Here is a 22,696-nt window from a genome sequence, read left to right as displayed (position 1 = left end):
TTCATCTCCACAGACTGACCATATCTTCTGTGACCAGGAAGATGAATTTCTATACCTCTAATCACTTTCAAAACAAGAGATGGATCCCTATCCTTGGCACTTCATTGCTGAGCTTCCAGAATTGTTTATTACCCCTTCCAGAATTTCAAAGCTGAGGATAAGTTGCATAAGAGGGGAGAGGTTGTCTGAACATATTCAGTGTCTTGGTGGGAACATTCACTGACTAATCATCGACATTTCTTTTGTGTATCTTGCTGACATCGGCATGGCAATTAATTTTGCTTCCACTGCACCACTATATGCAAGAAGTGAGGAATCACTAGATGTTCCCAAATTGCCTGTCAACCTTTAATTTGTAGCTCTTGGGTTTGTTAATGGTTAAGACACCTGCTATGAATCCTTCTCATTAAACAGCTTCTAATACTAGCATCTGACAGCATTCCTTGAATTTACACCTTTTGCTTTAAGCTATGTCACAAAAAGCAAAAAAAAGATTTGCTGGTTTTCTTCTAACTAGAATATAATCCTTTTATATACTAACATATTAAACTCTGCATTCAAATAAAATTTTGTTTAAACCAGAGAAACATCAGCTTTCCAAAACAACAGGGGAATAATGTCAAAAGACAATTCCTTCTGCATCCAAAAATATTGTAGATATTTTTTTTATGATATAGATATCTATAGCAGTTATAGATTTTATTGGTTTGGACTCTGGGTAGAAATATATAGATGTCTGTATAGATAAAGAGATCTTAGCTACATGTCTTTTTCAAACAGGAGGGGTTTGGGAATGGCAGTTTACAAACCAGGCAATGAGAAGGGACCATCTCTTTCTTCTGCTCAGGCTGTAGCCCTGTGCAACAAGTACTTTCTAAGAGAAGGGAGCAGCAGGTAAGTTGGTAGCCTTGTAACAAAAGAGAGGTTTCCTGGCTTTCATTTCCTATTGGTAGGGCAGTTCTTTACCCTGCCCAGTTAACGCTTTGTCTAAAAATCCCTTAGAGGATGGGTGAATAATTTACAGGATTTAGAATTCTGAAGGGAAAGGCAAAGATTGTGGGTGGAGGGAAAAAGCAAGAGAGGGCAAAAAATTGGAGGCAGAAGGTAGAGAGACAGAAAACACATTCAGTAATTTCTGCCACTGTTAAGTACCGGAAGCATGTCTGCTTCACAAAGATTAATAGCTCAGGTTATTAAAAAAGTGTTACCAAATTAACTGTGAGCATAATAATCCTCAGAGGATGTTTATCATTCTTACTGCTCAGGATAGTAAAAGAAAATAAAATAAAAATAATTCATTAGTATTGTCCCTTAATCCCTGAGATCTTCTTATAATGAATCTAGCATTCCAGATGTTCGACTGAAAATTATTCTTGCAAGATTTGAATTAAATTATTTCCATGGGAAATTATTTAGCTAAAATAGATGCAGCTAATGAACTTTCATTTCTCTCCACACTTTTCATTTTAATATCTTCCTATTCTACAGGAAGTTGTGACATTTGTGACCATATAAAGACAAGTTGACTGTGCTAAGCATATCAATGTTCCCTCTCCTGTTTCATACCAGGTTGGTGGTCTTATAGGTCTTTTTCGACCTAAGCAGTTCTATGATTCAGCACACAAATGGCACTATGCCAACTGCAGCTTGACACAACAGGAATGCTCCAAGGCAAAGCAGCTTCACCCTGCTTCATGTCTTCTCTGATTCTGGTCTGAACCTGGTCTTCAGCAGAGAAAGAGCAGCTTCTGCAGTACGTCTCTCATATGTGGGGAGAGAGACAGATCTTCAGAAAAGAAGAGAAGGAATAGTTAGCAAAATGCAGGATTGAAAGAATGAAGTTAACCTATCTGCAGGTTGGACAAAATAGGCTTCTAAAATCTTGATGTGGACTTTGAAATATGGACACATATTGAACCTAAATGAGAGAGCTCCTTTGAAGAAGCTGGATGCAAAAAAAGTTGCTGTTGTACCAAAGCTGTTGAATGCTTCCCTCTCTCATTTCAACTAATTCTTAGGAGCACAGATTTATTCATAATCAGTAGAGGATGGTGAGATTTTCCAAGGCTCAGTGGGTGTTTTTCTCCTTTGGACAAGTTGATCCATGTAGAGGGAGCCTAAATTTCAAACTTCTAGTGATGAAGTTGAGGTGACCTCAGTCTAGTTGTTTGCATCTTCTGTTATTATAAATCTGTATCAACTGCAAATCTGAATCCTCAAAGAGTTCTCTATGCTTGAATGTGTTATATACACATTTTTGTGTGATCTCCCCTTCAGATTCCCAGTGTTACCTTAGCAATGTTTTTTTGATTATCTGAAGATTTATTAAGGAGTCATAATAAACATGAGGGTTTTTTCAAAAAATTGAGTAATATTAGCATTGTTTGGAGCTTAAGTTGAATCAGTATTATACAAAGAATAAAGGAATTATCTTTGATCTTGTAGTGAGGAACCTGTAGAACACAGCAATATGTTTTGTTGCTCTTTGTGCCACCTGCTGGTGAGAGAGTAGGCAAAGGGGAATAGGGCAACATTTCTCTCACTCTAATGTTCAGTTTCTGAATGAGATTGCATTACCTGGTTTTTGTGTTCATTGTTTCTCATAAAATAACAAGTAATTTCAATTGTCACTTTATCAATTAAGGCAACATTACAAGTTAATTAGACTGTTCTGAGCCTCTATGATCTTGGCTTTTAAAGAACACATACTGGTTTGGTTTGGGGTTTTTTTGTTGGGGTTTTTTTGTTTTTTTTACTCTAAAATTTTTAATTTTCTAAATGTGTGGTTTAGGGTGTTCATTACTTTATTTGCCATGTTATGTGGGGAGAGGATAAGCAAGGAAATTGCCTCTAATTGACGGTAATATTGAGTGTATCAGAGAAAAAACTGTTCTTTGTCTTTTAAAATCTACCTACTGTTCTTCAGAGTTCATTTTCTTTCCTGTATTAATAATTGTAATTACCAAAAAACTAAGATTATATGAACACCACTGAGAATATTGCCATATTTATACTAAAGTTGTCGTCTATATAGCTTAATTTACATTAAAGGATATACAGCTTTGTGCTCTACATCAAAACTTTACAAATATTCTGATGCTGGCAGCAGCACTGATTTCCTCTTATATTTTGTATTGTGGGAGAAAGCCATTAGTGGGATGGATAGGTGATGAAACCAGAAATGTTTAGCATGTGGAGATCACCAGTGGGCTGCAGGATTTGTCTTGTCCCAGCTGTCAGAGCAGCTCAGTCCTTACAGGAGATATCACATGTAAGAGCAATATAACACTTTGGGGGTACTTCAGAGGTTTGTAAAGGAAAGCTCTGCCACAAAGGAGAGAATAAGATCTGATTATAAGGAAAATTAACTAAGTAATTAACAAAAATTAACAAAGTAATTAACAATTCAAAAGTAGCACAGACTGAATCTTGACAATGTGCAAAGGTTGAGGTTTTTTGGTGACAATATAAAGTTAACAAAGTCAAAGTAAAGAAACAGAGAAACATGAGGATTACTGGTGCTGTCTGCCAAACAGAGAAAAGGGACAGAGAAAATACATTTTAGGAAAAGTCAGTTTGTTGTCATTAATACGCACTTGAAAATTAAGTATCCACAAGGAGATCTTGGAAAAATAGAGGGGCTTTTTTTGCTTATGCTTCTGTGTTTATCTAAGCAGAGCAACACAGAGCAGGGCATTATCTCTATCCTGCCTTTAAATTCAAATGAAGCTAAAATTTATTTTCCCAAGACAATGTCAACATGTGCTAATGGTTAGAATGAGTAAACTCATGTATTGTGTCTTAGCTAAATAAGGTATAGTGTTTAGTTTTATGGCAGAACAGCATCAAGGATATATTTTAATAGCTGACTTAGTTGACTGAACAAAATTAACATTAAGCTCATATAAAAAGCCAAAGGATTATATATTATTTTAATGTAAGAAGCTTTAAAATGGAAATATTCTTTCCAACCCAGTGTGTGTGAAAATGGCTAATGCTTTTCTTTTTTTTTCTGCATTCCTGAAATGTCTCTTCTTGGAATAATAAATTCTCCCAGTGGTTTAAATGTACTTTTATGCACGCCTTTCAATTGTTAGGCTTAAGTTGGTACTTTTATGCCTAGATCATCCTTCCTGTTTTGAATAGTATAAGGAGTAATGTGCTAATACTTTTGGTACTGTAGGACACAACATCCTCCAAAGGAAAAAACCAAACATTTGCAAAGACACAAAACAATCTTCAACTATGTAGAGTCTGAAAGAACATCTAAATTCACTATACTGTATTAATGACTTCTAGAATGTAAGCTGAATTTACCTCATCATCTTCTAGTGTATTTAACTGGGCAAGTGAGATGTGTGTGCCCTACTCTTCACAAGGAAGTGCAATAAAAACTTCACAGCTCATGAAACTTAAACATGACATGAATAGTACTGGAAGCTGGGAGGGCTTTACAACATAGAGCATACCAGATTTTCATCTAATGCTTTCACTTCACTTCCTCACTTCCAGCCCAAAAGCTGGAAGCATTTACAAATATCTTGCCACTTATCTGCAGAGAAATAGTGGGGAGATAGCTAGCTCTTATCACAGAGAATAGATGCTCACAGTACTATTAATTTCTGCTAGCTGGATAATAAATCTGCAATTACTTTCCTCTCAGCTTTAAGGTCACTATGGGACCAACTGTGTGCAAAAAAGTACATGTACACCAGATTTTGTTAATATGTTAGAATTTTGATTAAGTATAGTCAGAAGAGAAAGAAGATCTGTCTTGGGATGTGTTCAGGCATCACTGAATAACCAGGAGAAATGATCAGAGCTACAGTATAAAATATAAAAGTTTCGGCATATATAACTGAGTGCATGAAAGGTGCACAGTTGATGAGTTATAATCCCTGATAATTTATATTGTTACAGTGCCTCACATTATAACTGTTTTACATAATCTTTTAATTAGCACCCTTACTGGCTTTTGTAAGAAAATTTAAATGGCCTAAAGATTTCTGATGGGCATGAGCTCTATAAGCAGAAAAAAATGGAAATCCAGGATATTTCAGCTTATGCTGGAATACAGAAATCCTATTTCAAACAGCCACTTATTAGCTACAGAAAATGGATAACTTTTTATATAACTTTGAAAATTTCTTTTCTAGAAAGCTTATCTCAAACTTTTTTTGTTGGTATAAACACCTATAGGTACTTAAATATTTCATTATGTTTGACACATCAGAGATATATTTCAGAAGCAAAATCAGGCTTAGGAATCTAAATCCAAAAGCTACTTTTAAGGCCAACAGAGGAGGAATGGGGTCTTGCATTCTGCAGTTTAGAATCTTTATTGAAAAATTCCTGTACCTGTAGGGTACTGAATACCACTGTTAACTGAAACCCTGGGACAACTCTTGTTAAAGTAACTGTCTTATGAACAGATTTTTCTCAGAAAATCCACTACTCTGCCTTAATTTTTGTATGACAAGAAAAGGTCCTAGCTGTTATTTGGAGAGAATCAGAAAAAGGCACAGCAAGGCTTCTCCATGAATAATCACTCTGTCTTTCCTGAGATATTATACTAATCCTTCGTATCTATTGCCAAGTAGTTAGTGATGACTGAAATTGTTCAAATATTTTCTCTAACTTTGCTGCATATCATAAGCTATAATATAGATTTCCATTTCAGTAAGATCAGATTTGTTGATAGGTAAGAATATGATATTCTGCAGGGTTGTTTTTTTTCTTTTTTAAAATAAATAAGTACAATTATTGTGGACATTTTTGTCATTTACTATTATTTTTATTTTAAGAAAGGCCAATTTATATTTCACTCTGCAAAAGAGATCTGTTCTTTCAGTTCAAAAAGGCTTTTCTGTAGCTTCATTTGTTTTCTAGAATACTTAGAATAAAGAAAATAGTCTTAATTTAGTAATGATAGATTTGAAATTTGCTTAGATCACTAAATTGGTCACAGATTTCTTTGAACAACAACTTTATTTATATTATTTTCTAGTCTCTCTCTCATTTGTATGTTTTCACATGTGTCAGTATACATGTATAAAACCTTAATTCCCTTTTCCTTGTAAAAAAATTCTGAGGACTTTTAAAGACACATTTTCTTATGCCCTTCCATCTTGTACCTATTTTTTCATTTAGATTCACTCCTGACAGTCTATCTGAAGTTTTATTTTCTAGACTCAGTCTTGCATTTCACCTTTGGCAGTGGGAAAATTGTGTGCTCTCTGTGTGTTTCATATGCTTTCTAAAGCATAATTATTAAATAAATATTTTAAGTCAAACTGCAAGAAATTACATCCTGTGATGGTCTTTGGAGAAAATTTTTGAGTCTGAAAGCCAAATTGCTTAAACTTTGTCAGACAACTGCTGATATTCATATTTGAGCCTGTGTTGATTAATTTCTTGTAGAGGGAAAGTTTGAATGTTGCAGTTCATAAATCAAGGGCATCAGAAAATAATATTTTGAAAATATACTAGAAGTTGTAAAGATTATTTGTGCTTCAGAAAATCCCATGTCTTGTGAAGAATGTAAGAAGCAGTCAAGGCTTAAATTGCCAACAGTTCCACTTGTTTAAATGTGCTGACTTATAATCATAAATAATTTCAGCAAATTGTGCTCAGGCACTTTATCAGGCACCTTATCAGATAAAATATTTTTAGTCCCTTTTTGCATACATTTTCAGTTAAAAGATCCTGTTGTAAAATGTAAATGTTTTTCTGTCTTGGGAAAAGGACAACCATTATATTTAGAAATATCTATATGTTGTTCAGATCCAGGTCTGCTGCTGTTGGTCATCTTTTTTTCTTTTTTTTTTTTTTTAATTAGGGCATTTATTTAAAAAATTGATTCAATGCAAAGTTGATCTGCCTGTATCCAAAGTTTTAGAAGTTAATTTAAAAATTGCAAGTAGCATCAAAGCACTATTATTTTGTATGACACAATAACAAACAAAATCACCACAACCTTACTGATGTGAGTCATACTTAAGAGAGTGGTATAGTACCCTATTCCACATGTGTAAAACTGCATGGTAATTTAAATCTTTTCTCTTTTCTTCACAATAAGTTATGATATGTACATTGTTTTTCTTCAAGCTTTAAGGCCCAGAAAGGATGGCTTTGTCTCCAGTGAGAATATTAGCAAAGGAGCTAAGGTTCACAGCAATCTGGCTGCCAGATTGTTCTATTTCTAATGGCTTCTGTTCTTCCTTGTCAGTCTAGCATAGCCAGAACCTCTCACTTATTATTTACAGAGCACAGTTTGGATTGCATCAAAGACAGCTTCCACTCACCAAGCTGTTTCCTGCTATTAATTTAGCTCTTCCTCCCTACATCTGTAGCTAAATCAAGTTTCCATAGAGTTTAAGCTAAGTCTGGAAATAAGTGAAAAAAGCCTTGAGACTTGGGGTGATAAATTTTAATTTACGTTTGTCTCTGTAAATACAAGGCCTACCTGAACACAGAAGCAATACAAGGGATGCTTACAGATTTTTGGTAATAAATGTGTCCCAGGGGATTGAGTTTGAAGAGAAACCTAGTCCATCAGTAGCGAGTTCAATTTTAAGGCGGATGGCTTGGGACAAGTGAGGTTTGGGAAGGGACAGTGTTCTGTTTAAGTGTTCTGTCAAAGGCTGAAGAGCTGATGTGACTGGAAGGAAGTTTTAGCAGTCTCTGAGTCCAGTCCAAGTGTTCTGTGTTGCCTGTTTGTGCACTGACCGATGGCTTCTAAGTAACTCTCCTACATAAAATAAAAGACTGAAAAAGTCATTGACCAAATGGATTCTCCAGGTTCTCAGAGACTGGAATGCAGCCTACTAGAAACTAGATCTCACACCAGTGTCTGAAGTTTCCAGCTTTCTGGGAGGCAATTTCACACTAGTTTTAGGCAGATCTCAAATGGTTCTACTGATGCCTTGAGAGGCTACGTGGAACAGAGGCTAGACAGGGTGAAAGGAAGTAAGGTAAGTACTTATTGAAAGGCCTTCGAAATATATGCCTTGGGCAGTACAAGGTCCTGGCTGTGGCTCCAGCCAAGATGGATGCTGGGTCACAAGTTTACACACTTTTATAAGTTTTGGTCCATTTACATATTGGGGTAAATTGTTCAATTACAGCTTGAGGTTATGAGGTCAAATCCTCCCAGATTGCTCTTCTCAATTCACTGTTGTTGATATTTTTTGGGCCTGAAGTGCACTGGTGTCCTTGGTTCTTGGGTTGGAAAAGTTTAGTGTTGTCTAACTGAACTGTGAAGAGAACTTGCAAACTCTTTATATGAAGTTCAGAGTTATACACAAATGAGTACAGAATCTGGAAAACATGAAATCTAAAACTTAAGGCATCACTGCCACTAAATACAGCTGTGTTTTCATATGACAAAAAGCATTGGTTCTGATAGACACTGTGGGTGTCCTGTGTAAACGTACTGGTAGCAGGCTGTTGGGGCCTGTTTATGAGGTTTCAGCTGCATTAGGCAGAAAATGAGCTAATTATGCTATTAAGATACTGGACATTCTTACATGACAACTGTATTTATTTAAGGGTTAGACTGATAGGCATTTTAGGAGGAACTTAATGATTTATTTGAATACTGAGATAAGTAGGTGAGTGCTGTACCTTTTGTAATAGTGCCTTAGATAATATATGTGATTAAACCTGTGCATGGCTTTTTAAAGTGCTTAGACTTACTTTCTATTTTTAAGATTAATGTAAACTGTCTTCCAACTAGCTAGGCTGATTTCTACTAAACCTTTTGCAACTCTTTGTGTTGGTCTTATAGCTTTCTTTCATCCTAACAAAAAACCTATTCTTCAGCTTAACCTCAAAGTCCCTGTAAAAATATCAGTGGGTAAAGCATATCCTTTGCAGAGCTTGAAAAATTGTATTATTCAACGAATGGTACAGGATACTGAAGTAAATATTCTTCTTAGGATTTTTTAGCTTGCTTGTGTAATTATTTACAAGAATTTAATAGAAAAATGCAAAGTCGGTGCAGTTTCAATCTCATAAATATCACTCTGTTAAAAATACAAGCAAATAATTGTTTATTTTTTGCATCAGAATATCTTCTGAAACTTGAAATTATTATGATTAAGATAAAAATCAACCCCATGTAAATAAGTCTATATTTGGTTTTCCTAAAGTTACTTATTTTTTTTTCTTTTTAAGGCACAGTATGCTATTACACAGATATTGAAAAATATTTCTACTACACAATTTTTACTCAGCTTGTATCTGGTACAAATAACTCAAATTTTTTTATTTAATTACTTGCAATGCAAGGAATAAAAGAAAAACATGGCTGTATGTTGCAAGATATTCCTCAGTCAATATATCTGTGAATAACTAGACAAACAGTGTCCACTGCTGGCAAATCAGATAATTGCACTACACTTCAGAGAGATATGATGTGGAAATGTTTTGATCAGTTAAGTCTTAAATGTCAGATATTTTGTATTGACTTTGTAAGACTGGTTTGTGAAATCAGGTCACTGTATTAGAAGTATTCATGCTTTAGCACTAATAATAAATGCTATGGTACTTGAACTAATAATGAGGAATATCATCACAGTAACATGAACAAGTACTCCAATATTTTCAGGATTTTAAAATAATTCTAGTATTCGTTATATTCCATCTATCATGTCTACAAAATAAATAAAAAGATAGCAAAAGTCTGTGAAATTTGTCTTGTATTAGATCATATAAGTAACAAAATGGGCAAGCAGAACTCCTTAAATTCCTTTTCTTCTCCTTAGGCCAAAATATTCATTACTGATGTTGCTAGGCTTTTTTAAAGACATAAAGAAGTATAGAAGAAGTCAATGTTTCTGTTTTGAAAGAAGTAAAATGGAAATGCGGATACAGCGAGTACCACTGCTGCTGATGAAGCTAGAGATTAATTAAACTGATTATCAAAGTAAGAAGAAAAGGCTGATATTTCCTCCTGAAAAAGTTTCCTCCTGGCATTTTTTTTGGTTTCTGTGAGTGTGTCAATGCAAATAAAATATTTCCATCAAGAAAATTAATATAAAGTGAGAGAAACATTGAGGGGGAAAAAGGAAAAATCTGTTCCTATGCTAATATAAACTATATTAGCTGGACAGATACTTCTGAAAATCTAGATTAACTAAAAAGAAGTTAGCCATACTTGTTTTTCAGAGATTTATGTCTGTCATCAATTTATTCCATTCAATGAAAGTATTAGACAATGCACTGAATTTTCTGTTTGTTTGGAGAGGGGAACACAGTATGGGACTTTTTTTAGAGAATATTGGTTTTGTCTGAACCCCAAAGGAAGGGTCATGTCTGTGTGATTAGATTTGAGAGGGAATCAAGGCTTACCCTTTGGATGAATGTAGCATTAGCCAGAATTGTTCTATATCTACATTTTCTCCCTGCAGTACCCAGAGAAATACTGCATAACCTTCCCTCTTGAACAAGAAAAGAACAGGATGCTAGTTATGTTTTGGTCTTTTTTCCTTGTAAATGTCTTAAAAATAGTATCAAAGTAAATCAAAAGTTATTCAAATGTAAATGGTAGAATAATTGCAAACAAAGATGACTATCTGAAAGTTATTTTGTGAAGATAATCACACTGTCAGTTTTAGGTTGCATAGCATAAAATAAGACCATTTTTTCCTAAATTATTTTGCAGGGAGTTTTTTTCATGCTTTCTTCCAAGAAACAAAGTAATGTTGTGGATGCTTTTGTGTGTGCATGTGTGCATTCATGCACATGGGCAGACATGCTGCAGTTCTTCCTGTCACTGCTAAAAATCACTTTTTATACTTAAAAGATTATTGGATGCATTTTGAGGGGAATCATTCTTCTGCTTCTCAAGATAGCCATTTATCTACATCTCCGTTCATACTATCTTTTCTGTTCAGTATTTTATTTTAATGGATATAAAGTGCTTTTTCTCCTGGATATCTGTGGTACGGTCAAAATCCAACATCTTCCTTGTTCTAAGGGTTCTGAAATATTGCACTTTTTTTCCGCATATTGTCATGTGTTTTCATATTTGTTCCATGGAAAGCAATAAATCAATTTGCAAATTATTCTAGGTGAGGGAAATCCTCACTGAAGAGTATCATGAAACAGGTAGAGCAGCTTACATGCTCTGCCAGCTGTACTGACTCCAGAGCAAATTCACTGTAGAGACTGAATTTCTTAGGGACAGTGTTTCCTTTGTTTCTGTAGACTAAAATTAAGCAGACTTATCTTACAGGGACTTTCAATTACTTGAGAGAATAACAGCAAAGTCTGTTTCATGTTTCAGAAGTCAGGCAAAGCAGACAAGTCCTGCTGTGCCTAGATAAGTAAATGCAACAGATGTTGGCTTAAGCTGTGCATATTAATGAAGAAGCTCTCCATGCTGTTTTTAGGCCTCTAAATCTTAAACTGCTCTCTGCAGCTGTGTGGACTAAAGATGGGGGTGGGGGGTGGTGGGGGGGAGGTGGTGTTTGTGTTTGGTTTTCTTTAATGAAAGTCCTTTTTCTTGCCTGTGTCACCAGAGCCTTGTTTGAAGCAGTCTTGTGGTAGATATACTATTAGCTTTAGTAAGAACAAAATTAATGGTAATGTGTATCTGTTATTAGTTATTACGAATCTCTCTTTAAAGAGATTATTTCATTTGTAAAGATAAAATATTATATATGTCACTGCAGAAGCCACAATGTATTTAATTTTAATTACTTTTTTGGATTATATACTGAACATGATCTCGTGTCTTTTAAATGTTTTTCTTCCTTCACTGTTTTTAACTGTTTAAAAGAGACTTACTGGGTTTAAGTTTTGGACCTGGGTGAACTATTTTGGCGATCCTTATATGATCTGTGTGCTACACAGATACTGTCAACCCAGCTGGTTTCTTTTGTTCACCTGGTCTCAAAAGAAGGGGTATCAGAAGTAAATGAAAGATAGAGTTAAACACAGAAGGAGTCATGAAAGATGTCACAGAAGCCTTGCTAAAAGTTAGCAGGTGTAATCATACACCTTATCTGGCTGATAGATCAATTTTTAAAAATAGCATTAAGAATCATCATCCACCTTTTTCCCCAGTTGAAGGATGAAGAGTTAGCCCATTAAATAAAAAATGAAACTTTGAATTATAGCAGGTATTTTACTTGACACTATTCATAAGACTATATCTAGTCATAGGACTATTCATAAGACTCCTTACTGCAGGATAATCTGTGCAATTTAGCGTTGGAAAGGGAAAGGGGACAGCAAAGTCAAAAAAGCAAAAGTAAACCCAAGCAATCTAAGAATTATTTTATGTCTAAAAAGTAAGTCAATATCTAGCGTAGAGGTATTCAGTCCTTTCAGTTGTGGATGTATCTCAGGAAATATGTGAAAGAAATGAGTGCAATATGTGAAAGAAGTGAATGGTCAATGCAGAAGAAATATTGTACTTGAGCTGCTATAGGCAGCATTGTAGGTGTTATGTATTTGAAGAGTGTTATGTATTTGAATAGAATGTTTTGATAATCCTCTGCATAACCAGTCATCTAATGCTAGACTTCCTTGCATTAATTTATTCTTGCTTATACAGGAATTACGTTTTAATGTTTTTCTTATGAGCTGAGTACATAGGCCAAATCCTGTGAAGAAGCTAGCTAAAATATGTACAGTCCTTTGAACAATATATTGGAAGCTTACTTTTGTCTTAATTAAATGGATTCACCTGACCTATTTAAACAAGTGACTCCATAGGACCTTCTGTGTATTTAGAAAATTTTAATAGGTATGATTTTGGCTCCTTGAGCACGTTGTGAATGCTAAGACTGAAAGCTGAGTGCTTTTGACATGAACAAGTGTGAAAGGATAGAAATCCAAATTCTGTGAAACATATTATCATGTTAAACAAATTTTGTTATTAATGATCTTTGAAGTCTTATCAATGAACATCAAGTGTTCAGGGTGTTAAGGATTTTAAATTTCAGTGCTTCATAGTACATTGCCTTTTGGGAAATTAACAATAATTTATAAGGAGAATTATATCCAGATTAATAGACAAGAACATATAAAACTGACCTAATTTAAACTGTTAACAGCTCATTTCACAAACATACCATACTACTCTTCTTATAAACATGGAATACACATAAGCTATATGAAAAGGGAATTCTTATCTGTTTTAGGATGTTCATACTGGTCTGTTCATGAAAGATGTGATCTTTTTAGTTGACAAATGTTTTTCGATCTTACTAATTTTTGTACAATCAAACACTTACCAACCCATAGAATAAGCCATAGGTTATGATTCACCTTGTTCAAGGCATTATTTCTCTTGCTCCATCTTTTTCCCCAAGAAAATTAAATCAAGAATTGAAAGTTGCTGTTGCTTATCAGCACCCATCCCTGCTCTACATGCACACAGCGTGTCTTGGGAAGATATCAGTTCTCAATTTCATGAATAATCATATTTGTAGGACTGTATCACATTTTCTTATGATATTTGGGGGAGTGGAAGGGTCTTAGTATGTACATTGAATTTAGACACTTTAACTATAGTCCACCAAAACTACCAGCAACCTTCAATATTTTTTTTTTTTTGTTTACTCCAAAGCAACAAATTAGAATCACAACTTCAGCTGGAAACAGCACTTTGGCAATCAGTCTGCAGTCTGATCAGAAGCACCACAAAGGTGATTAAATAAATCCATCACAATTTAGAAACAAGTAATTTCTGCATTCCTGAAATGTCTCTTCTTGGAATAATAAATTCTCCCAGTGGTTTAAATGTACTTTTATGCACGCCTTTCAATTGTTAGGCTTAAGTTGGTACTTTTATGCCTAGATCATCCTTCCTGTTTTGAATGGTATAAGGAGTTATGTGCTAATACTTTTGGTACTGTAGAACACAACATCCTCCAAAGGAAAAAACCAAACATTTGCAAAGACACAAAACAATCTTCAACTATGTAGAGTCTGAAAGAACATCTAAATTCACTATACTGTATTAAATGACTTCTAGAATGTAAGCTGAATTTACCTCATCGTCTTCTAGTGTATTTAACTGGACAAGTGAGATGTGCATGCCCTACTCTTCACAAGGAAGTGCAATAAAAACTTCACAGCTCATGAAACTTAAACATGTTTAGTAGTAATGTAATATTCTGACATTCTGCACTTGTAGAAAATATATGCTTGTAAGAAATTTGGACTTTATTTGATTAATTTTGTTTTGGTTTTGATATCAAGAGTGGTTTCAGGATATCTAGGAGGAGAAAATTTGGGTGGAGTGTGCACAGATGACTACATACCTGTAGAAAGATATTTTTGTTTATATTGAAATGGTTTATTAAGGAAGATCTCTGTAGAGTTTTCATGACTACATTGAACAGATATTACTCTGCAGCTTGTAACATTATCCAAGTTATTGAAAAGCATATAATAAGTTAAAAATAAATAAATAAATAAGAAAAAACTCACACTCCATAATGTGTAAAGATGATATTTTAAGTTCTATACATTTTGAAGCCTATGCATCTAGGTGGGATAGACTACAAAGCATTGAATACCATTTTTCCTAACTAAATTTCTCATAAAAGCATTTTATGTATATCTACTACATGCACATACGTAAATAATAATGGTGTCTATTTTAATACTGAACTTTGATGTAAGCAACAGCAACTTTCAATTTCAAACTGCAATTTACATGTTAAATTAGCTAAAATGGAATATGGTCTGTTCCCAGTAAAACAGAAAAAAATAAAGGAATAATAATGTTTCATACACTAACATATAATAAAGCAAGTATTTTATACACACTTTATATACTTTGAATTTTTTACTATAAAATTAATCCAATAAAGCAATTGTACTGATTCTATAATGTTTTTATTTAGAATACTCCTGAAATCCATAATAAAATACTAGTTAGAAATGAATAGATGGGAGAGTAGAAAGCAATGAAAATCTTTTCTTCCCATCTTTGGCTTTTACTAATTTGTTTTCATATCCAGAGTTTTGTGAATCAGAAATAAAGCTCTGTTTTAATGTAGAAAATGTCATAACTAAGACACGTCCATTTTTTCTAAATGCATATACTCGTGCAGTTCCTAGTCCTTAAGGTAACTGGTATGTTCATACTTGTCCAATCCATCTGTTAGCAGAACCTTCACTTTGACTAGAATTGTACACATTTTATCACAGGTTAGGACACCAGATGGCTCTCTTGAGTTTTCTTTGTAAAATCCCAAGATGTAAACAACTGCTCTGCATTTCTAAGATGTGAGTACAAAGCTTTTTTTTTTTTTTTTTTTTTTTTTTTTTAATCTCTGGAGTAAGAAACACATTTTCTCTTTGTCTATAGGTCTATAGGATACCACACATTTCAACCTTCTCTCTTGCTTTTCTTTACCATCATCCTGAGCATCATGTTGTTGGGAAATGTCAGAGTGTTTTGTCAAAGGCCTAGTATTTGAAGGAAAATATAGAAGGGAACAATAGTAGTAGATAGTATATAATGCTTAGCATCATTTGATGCTGTTAAGAGGAGCTTGAGACACACACCTTTTTGGAGAGCGTTTCTCATGCAAACGTTAGGGTTATACGTATGTATTATACCTCTGCATTCCTGAGAAAATGGGAGACAGTGGGAGGCTGGCCTCTATTTCACTCTACTCCCTCTCATTCATTCCTTTGTTTGCAGGCAGCGGCCAAGCCGAGCTGACTTTGGGCTGCTCCCCGCGGTGGGGACGGGGTGTCCGTGTGCGGCGGCCGGGCGCTGCCCCGCTGTCCGTGGTGCTGCGGGCAGAAACAGAGCGGGAGGGAACCGGGCACGGGCAGGACCGGTGGGGCGGCTCTCAGAGGAGAGCTTCCCTCTTGAGAGGTCTTAAGGAAGACTACTACGTGTCTTGTCCACTTGTGAGGAGGAAGGAAAAAGAAAGCAGTATGCAAAAATACTACACTGATTTTTTTTTTTTTTTTTTTAATAACCACCTGTCTAATTGCATTAGTTAAGGCAATTGTAACCGTTGTAAGGAAATTGCTGCTCTGTAAAAATTGCCAGATAGAAAATCCAATGAGTCTTAGCTGAATCTCTTTAGAGACACTTTTAAATAGAATTAAAATGTATTATCCAGATCCGATTGTGCATGTTCTGTTCCTAGTTGGTCTAGTATTAATACAAAATCCCTGTATACTGGAGTTCCCACCATACACTTTTGCCCTCTGTATAAAAATAGCGCTTTTTAGATTAAAGGATTTAGGGGGGGAAATGGTCAATATCAAAGGAGCTGAAGCCTCTGCTGAAACAAGAAACTATTCTTGCATAGAATAGTTTTTAGAACAGTTACACTGTTTTCTGTATTGCAAAACAGTGAATTTTTCTGGGTGGATATTTACACTTCCAAGCCTGTTTAAAAAAAAAATCAAACAAATAAAACAAAAATAAACCAAAACAAAACAAAAAAGACACCCACAAAACTATCTAACAAGAGATAAGAGTACTTTGAAAGCAGTATAAAAATTGATATTACATGATAATTGCCTGTGCAAACATCTGCCCTTCCTTATATGCTAACAATATTTTTCTGTGTAGCTGTTTGCTTTCTTCCTCTACTTTCCTCTGGCTAGCTACAGCTTCAGGAAGTTTAACCATTAGGCTTGCATAAAGTAAATCCAAAAAACTTTGGGCCATTATTTAAAAAGGGAGACGAGCCAACAGGAAAAGATGGAAGGAAAGAAGTGAGATGTCTTATTTTACATAGTATTTACTATTTGCAGTGACTTGTGAACTTATCGAAGCAGATACTCAGGTCTTTTGTGCCTAGTGAGCTTGGCTGGAGCTTCCTTAAGTGCTCCAAGACATAGCCTGTAATTTTACACGGTGCTGATGATTAGTAAATCCACCTGCTGTGGCTGTTTGTGGGTGCCCCATGTAATCCCTTCGGTATTTGAGTTGAAGGTCCCCTCAGCCCCTCAGCTCACGGCTCCGAAACCTTCCCATGAAGCAGAACCCCGTCTCCCTCCAGCCTTGCCCTGCTGCTCGGTGCGTGCCTGGGTTGCGGGCCGAGGAGCGGCGGGCGCCCCTGCCCAGGGCGGGCGGGCCGGCCGGCGGGCGGAGGGACTGCGCGGGCAGGGCGCCCTTGGCGCGGTGTCGCTCAGCCGCCTGCCCTGGCTCAGGCTTCCCCGCCTGGGGACGGGGACAGGTGCCGGTGTCACCGCTGGGGGCGGCGGGGGCGGCCGGCTGGGAGCCGCCGCCGGGGAGCTGGAGAGAGAGTGCGTGCGAGGGATCCTCGGTGTGCCGGGGGGGCGAAGGAGAACGGGGAGGGCCATACGCCCCTCTGGCAGCGCGCAGGGCCCTCCTTCTTTCCCCGGGAAGGGAGCCCCGCACGAAGCCACCTGGAAACCTAACGGGGGGCAGAGGCAGCTGGCGGCGGATCCACCGGGAACCTCCCGGTTCCCACCAGAAAACCATATCAGCACCACCCCGTCCCTCCGCCTCTCTCCCCCTGTGCTTTTTGATTCTGTCTTTCCCCATTCCCCCCCCCTCCACCGCTTGCACCCTCACCGCCCCTCGCCTTGGGGAGGACAAAAAAAGCTCCAGCGGTGCGTGCCTCTGTGTGTGTGTGTGTGTGTGTGTGTATGTGTGTGTGTGCGTGCGTGTGTAGGGGAGGCAGGAGCGGGGTGGGACCGAGGAGCCGTGATTACAGCTCTCCCCGGAGAAGAAGATTGCTCTCTCCAGATGCTGATTTCTGAAGCACTTGGCAATCATCAGGCGGGAGCCAGGAAGAGGCGGCGGTAGCCGCCCCGGCCGTGGCGATGGCAGCGCCGGGCGAGCGGGCGGCGGCGGCTCGGGGCTGAGGGGCAGCCCCGGGAGGCGACGCTGCCTGGCGGACCCGACCCGATCGACGCGACCCGAGCGGAGCCGACCGGGCGCGGCTCTGCCCCGAGTCCCGCTCGCTGCGAGCCGCGCCGCTCCGCCAGCCCGCCGGCACACACCCGCCCGAGCAGGTGCCCTGCGCCGGGACACGGCGGGGGGGGACGGCGGGGCACCCATGCGGTGACCCCCGGCGGCGGCAGCTCCCGCGGCCGCACGGCGCGGTGCCCCTCCGCAGCCGCGCCTCGGGCCGGAGGAGGCTCCCGCTCGCCCTCGCCCGGGCTCGGGATGGGTTCCCGCCGGGGCTGAGCACCTCGCCGCCTCCCTCCTCCCTGCCCGGCGTGGGCGAGCCGGCGAGCAGCCATGGCAGCGGCCATCGCCAGCGGCTTGATCCGCCAGAAGCGGCAGGCGAGGGAGCAGCACTGGGACCGGCCCTCGGCCAGCAGGAGGCGGAACAGCCCCAACAAGAACCGCGGGCTCTGCAATGGCAACCTGGTGGACATCTTCTCCAAGGTCCGCATCTTCGGGCTCAAGAAGCGGCGGTTGCGGCGCCAAGGTGCGTCCCTGTGGCCGGGCCCGCCCGCGGGCTCCCGGGGGGCGGGCGGGAGGGGGCAACCTGTGGCGAGAAACTTCCCGGGCCGGGCGCCGCCCCGGCTCCTGCCAGCCGGAGGCTCCCGGCTCCCCGCCAGCGGGCGGAGGGCTCGACCTTCTGTCGAGACCCCCGGGGCCAGCCTTGCTGCCCGGCTGGCTGCTCCGGAGCTCCGGAGCGGGTCACGACAGGTGTGCTGTGGGCAGCAAACCCCTCGGGGAGCCGTGCCCGCCGCCCCGCACCTCCCCGTCTCGCTTGTGCTTCTCTGAAGGACAAAGAGCGCACAGCGCTTCGGGTGTCCGGTGGCCGTCGGTAGCCAGCCCCTTCCCTGAGCCACCAATGTGGTTTTGGCAGGTGCAGCCTGGCTGTAGTGAAGGGGTTCCTCCCCACTGCTCGGTGACTTCCCAGGCTGCACAGTGAGAGGTGAGGCACATCCGGCAGCTGTGGGAGAGCTCGGCATCCCTGTGGGTACCCAGGTGCCTGTTGCCCGTTCCCAGCCAGGGCCTTGACCTGCAGACCAGCCGGTTTTGCAGGCAGCTCTTCAGGGTAGATGACCAGGAGTCAATGGAGAAAACTGGTACCTTGGTGATTGCATTCTATCCAGGACTTTGTATTAGAACCCTAGAAATAAAAGGAGTAAAATGGTGTTGCAGTGACTTGCTAATTTTTTTTAAAAATTGTGGTATTCAACAGCATTCAGAAATGGTGATGACTTACTCTATGTCCTCAGGAAACAAGTAATTTTATAAAAAATGCATTATATTGTGAAGAATGAAAATGTTAAGTATCACTTGAAACATGGCTAATACCTACCAGTCAATGATAAAGTACAAACCACCTTCTGTTACATGATACAGAATGCCATCATGTGTTGTGGTTTGGTATGTATACTACAGCTCCTCTTTAGGTTGGGTCGGAAGATCATTTTAAGCATAATTAGGGAACTCTCCTGATTGATGCTTCCTCCTTCTTTTCCATGGCTCACATTTGAAAAAGTATAAATCAACAAAGTCCACACAATTTTATTTTTATATTGCTTTCTTGCGGTAAAATTGTTTGTTGAAACTCCTAATGCAAGCCAAATCTTGCCATTTTTAGATAGTACAAGGATACAGCGAAGATGAGCAGGAAAATGTCAGTGGCAAAATCTATGGTGGCTTTTTTTTTTCAAAGCAGTTTGTGTGTATTTTAAAAGATTAGAGTATCTGGTTTATGATGGTGTTTTTTAAAAAGTGATACTCTTCAGGAAAACAAGTGTAGGGATTGTTAATAGCAATTGTGCTTGACCACCTGTGCAGTCTTTTCTGGGAGAAAACTATGTATTTAACAATATTACCATTTGAGAAGGAGAGGACTACCTTGCAGCACTGATATGCCAAACACTTTTTTAGGTGAGAAGGGGCTTTAAAGAGACTTTTGAATTAATCCTTTTTCATTAATTCATTTTTTATAAGGCACCTTGTCACATTACTGAAAAAGAGAACTGAATTAGAAGATAACTCCGCTGTTAACCTGTACCACTGACACAGAACATTTCAGCAAGAACAATCAGAACAAGGGTTATTCACCAGTAAAATCTGCAGTATCAGACCCTGAGTTTATCTTCCTTCATGATGAGACATGGGATATTTATGCATTGGTTTACGTTAAGGTCTCAGAATTACTGCTCATCTGTAAGAATTCCTGCTGAAAAAAATACTGTAGTAGCTTTTACTATCTACGTTCCTGATGCACAAAGTGATACATGGAATACCTGTGGATTTAAAGTTGCATTCTATTTAAGAGAGAAACTGAAGAAACAATCAAGCCAAAGTTGTTACTTAAACATCTTATGCCGGATAGTTTTGAGTGAATAATCATTTGTGAAAAGAACCCAAACAAACCACATTTTATAAGGGTAATTGCTTTAAAATACATTATAAGAGTTACAAAATGAACATTTATCAGAGTCTGGTTTTAGGTTTTCCAAACTGAGTTAAATAACCAGTGAATTTGTCACTGAAATCATACTGTCAAATCCATTAAAATAAGTCTTTGCCAAGCAAAATAGGATGAATTTCAAAACATCTGTTGTCAGAAAGGTGCTATGGGATTTTGACAAATAAACCTTGTGTAAATGATACAGAGTATCACAAGAGCATTGTGAAAAATGAGCTAATAGAGATGTGACAAACCATCTGTATCAGTCTTGTGCAATTCAATGGAAGAGTAGAATTATATGTACAAAATTTTAATGCAGAGCAGTAAAAGCAAGATTGTTTGTCTTGGAATAAATATGTGTTTTGCTTTGTACTTACATACGAAAAGGAATTGTCTTCCCATCTTTGAAACAGGAGGCAGAAAAAACTAGTGATACTTGTTTTTAAATTAAAAACACACATTTAACCTTTTACAGATAGGTACTAATGTGAATTAGGTAAATAGATATACACAATATATGCACACATACCAACACGTCAGCAAACATTGAAAAATATTCTTGATTTTTAAATTCTTCTTTGAAAATGCCTGTTAGTACTGTTGTTGCTCAGTGGGATTTATTTTAGAAAAAAGTGAAGTTATTATGAATGCATAAAATGCTTCAATCATGTGTATACCCTGATTTGATTTTTTTTTTTTTTTTTTTTTTTTTTTTGTCATTGTGGCAAATTCTCTGTTCATGGTCCTTCCTTTAGGGGCATATTAAATATCAACAGAAGTGTGCTTTGGGTGACTAACATTTAGAAATGGTAGCACTAAGGATATATCCATGAGCTCACTTGGAATAAAGAGTAGTATTTGTATTTACTGAAATATTTTCTCCAATGATAGATGCCACAGTAGTTTTAAACAGCCTTTCTAAGACTTTGATAAATGAATTAAACTGCCAAAGCGATTTCTGTGAAAGACTTATCTGCTAATCTACTAAGTGGATGAAGCCATTTTCATTTACTGGACATCTTTGATTTGTATTGTTTAGTATTATGATATTTCAAATTTAATTTTTATTTTGTTCTACCTGTCATCTGATAAACAAATCACTATCATTAATTTCCTCATAACTGTGAAGAAAAGATCTTGTCTATCTGATGCCAGACATCAATCAATTTTGAATCATCCTCTCTTGCATTGAAGGTTATTTAGTTATGATAGTTTAATGTTTAATTTATGCTAATATAATAACAAATGGAAAGATTGACAGATATTTTGTTTTATGTGAAATAACCTTATCTAACCTGGGGCTATCTAATGAAAAGAAGAAAATAAATGTCATTTCACCTTATGCATCTACAAAGCACAGAGATTAAAACATATGCTTGTCACTGGTGCAAATTCAAACTTCTTAGCCTGTATTTTCATCTATATATCTAGCTGCTTTGCTAATCTGAAAAATCTTCATTTGGTTAATTAGGTCCCTTGGGAGTATTCTACTGAAAAATACTCAGCATTTAAATGTATTAAAAACCAAGTGTGATGTTTACTGTTTCTGTGTGCTAATACCACATTAAGACTTCTAAATTTATGCATAGGGTGTATGAATCTTGGGATGGCTTGGCCCCTGATTTTGTACATTAATATTTATAAGAAACAGAGACCTAGGGAACGTGTTCAGAAAATGCACTGATTAGATTTTACTGCATCTACAGAGGTAATTTAATTCTCCAAAGAAAGCATTTTTTGAATACCCATCAGTAGATCAGCTAATGATTTTTGGCAGATGTGGGAGTGGCCCATAATCTCAGATATAATTCCTAATATACCTAGTGCCCAAAGTCATTTCTAGATCTCCTACTTGTGGAACACAGTGGAACTGAAATGGAGATCTGTGCTTGTATAAAGGACTTGTTTCCCAAACCTTAAGAAACCACATCAATCTGTCCTGGTTCAGGGCAAATTTGGGAGCGACCCCCCAAGGGGTTCCTCTGGGAAGCAGATTCAATCAGCCCCTCCCCCAAGCTGGTTCAGGAAAAATACCTCCTTGGAGAAAAGTGGAAAAAAAACATTTATTAAACAAGAAAACCTAAACAATATTAAACAATAAAACCTCTTGCAGTTCTAAAAGAGAAGACAAACTCAGAAAATTCCCCCTCCCCGGGCTGCAGCTGGGCTCGCTCAGTCTCTGCTCAGTCCCTCCGGCGCTGGCAATGCCGCTGCCCAGGCCCGGCCCGCTGGCCACGGGTGCTGCTGCTGCTGCTCTGGGGTTCATCCAGAGCAGGTCCGGAGACAAGGAAAAGCCACAGACCAGGGAACTTCTCTGCCTCAGCTAGCTAAAACTAACTAAA

At 38.2% G+C, this 22,696-nt stretch overlaps 1 protein-coding gene across 5 annotated transcripts in view; it reads left to right on the top strand.

The window, feature by feature from the left end:
- Window positions 1-22,696, top strand: part of FGF14 (fibroblast growth factor 14) — a 376,579-nt gene that overhangs the window by 233,369 nt on the left and 120,514 nt on the right. The window contains exon 1 of one of the 5 annotated variants that reach the window (XM_021530240.3): window positions 16,941-17,014. The exons of 2 other annotated variants lie outside the window; for them this stretch is intronic. Coding sequence is in view for 1 of the 3 variants with exons in the window: in XM_021530238.3 (XP_021385913.1) it covers window positions 18,209-18,401 (193 nt within the window). In the remaining 2 variants the exon portion in view is untranslated. Of the gene's footprint in view, window positions 1-16,940; window positions 17,015-17,554; window positions 17,575-18,129; window positions 18,402-22,696 lie in introns of those variants that run through there. 2 more of the 5 variants (XM_021530241.3, XM_021530238.3) reach the window with 2 other exon arrangements.

The sequence above is a fragment of the Lonchura striata genome, chromosome 2 (genome assembly GCF_046129695.1).
Source record: "Lonchura striata isolate bLonStr1 chromosome 2, bLonStr1.mat, whole genome shotgun sequence".
NCBI lineage: Eukaryota > Metazoa > Chordata > Aves > Passeriformes > Estrildidae > Lonchura > Lonchura striata.
The sequence above is the reverse complement of the archived record's forward strand: the minus strand, read 5'-3'. Positions and strand labels throughout refer to the sequence as shown.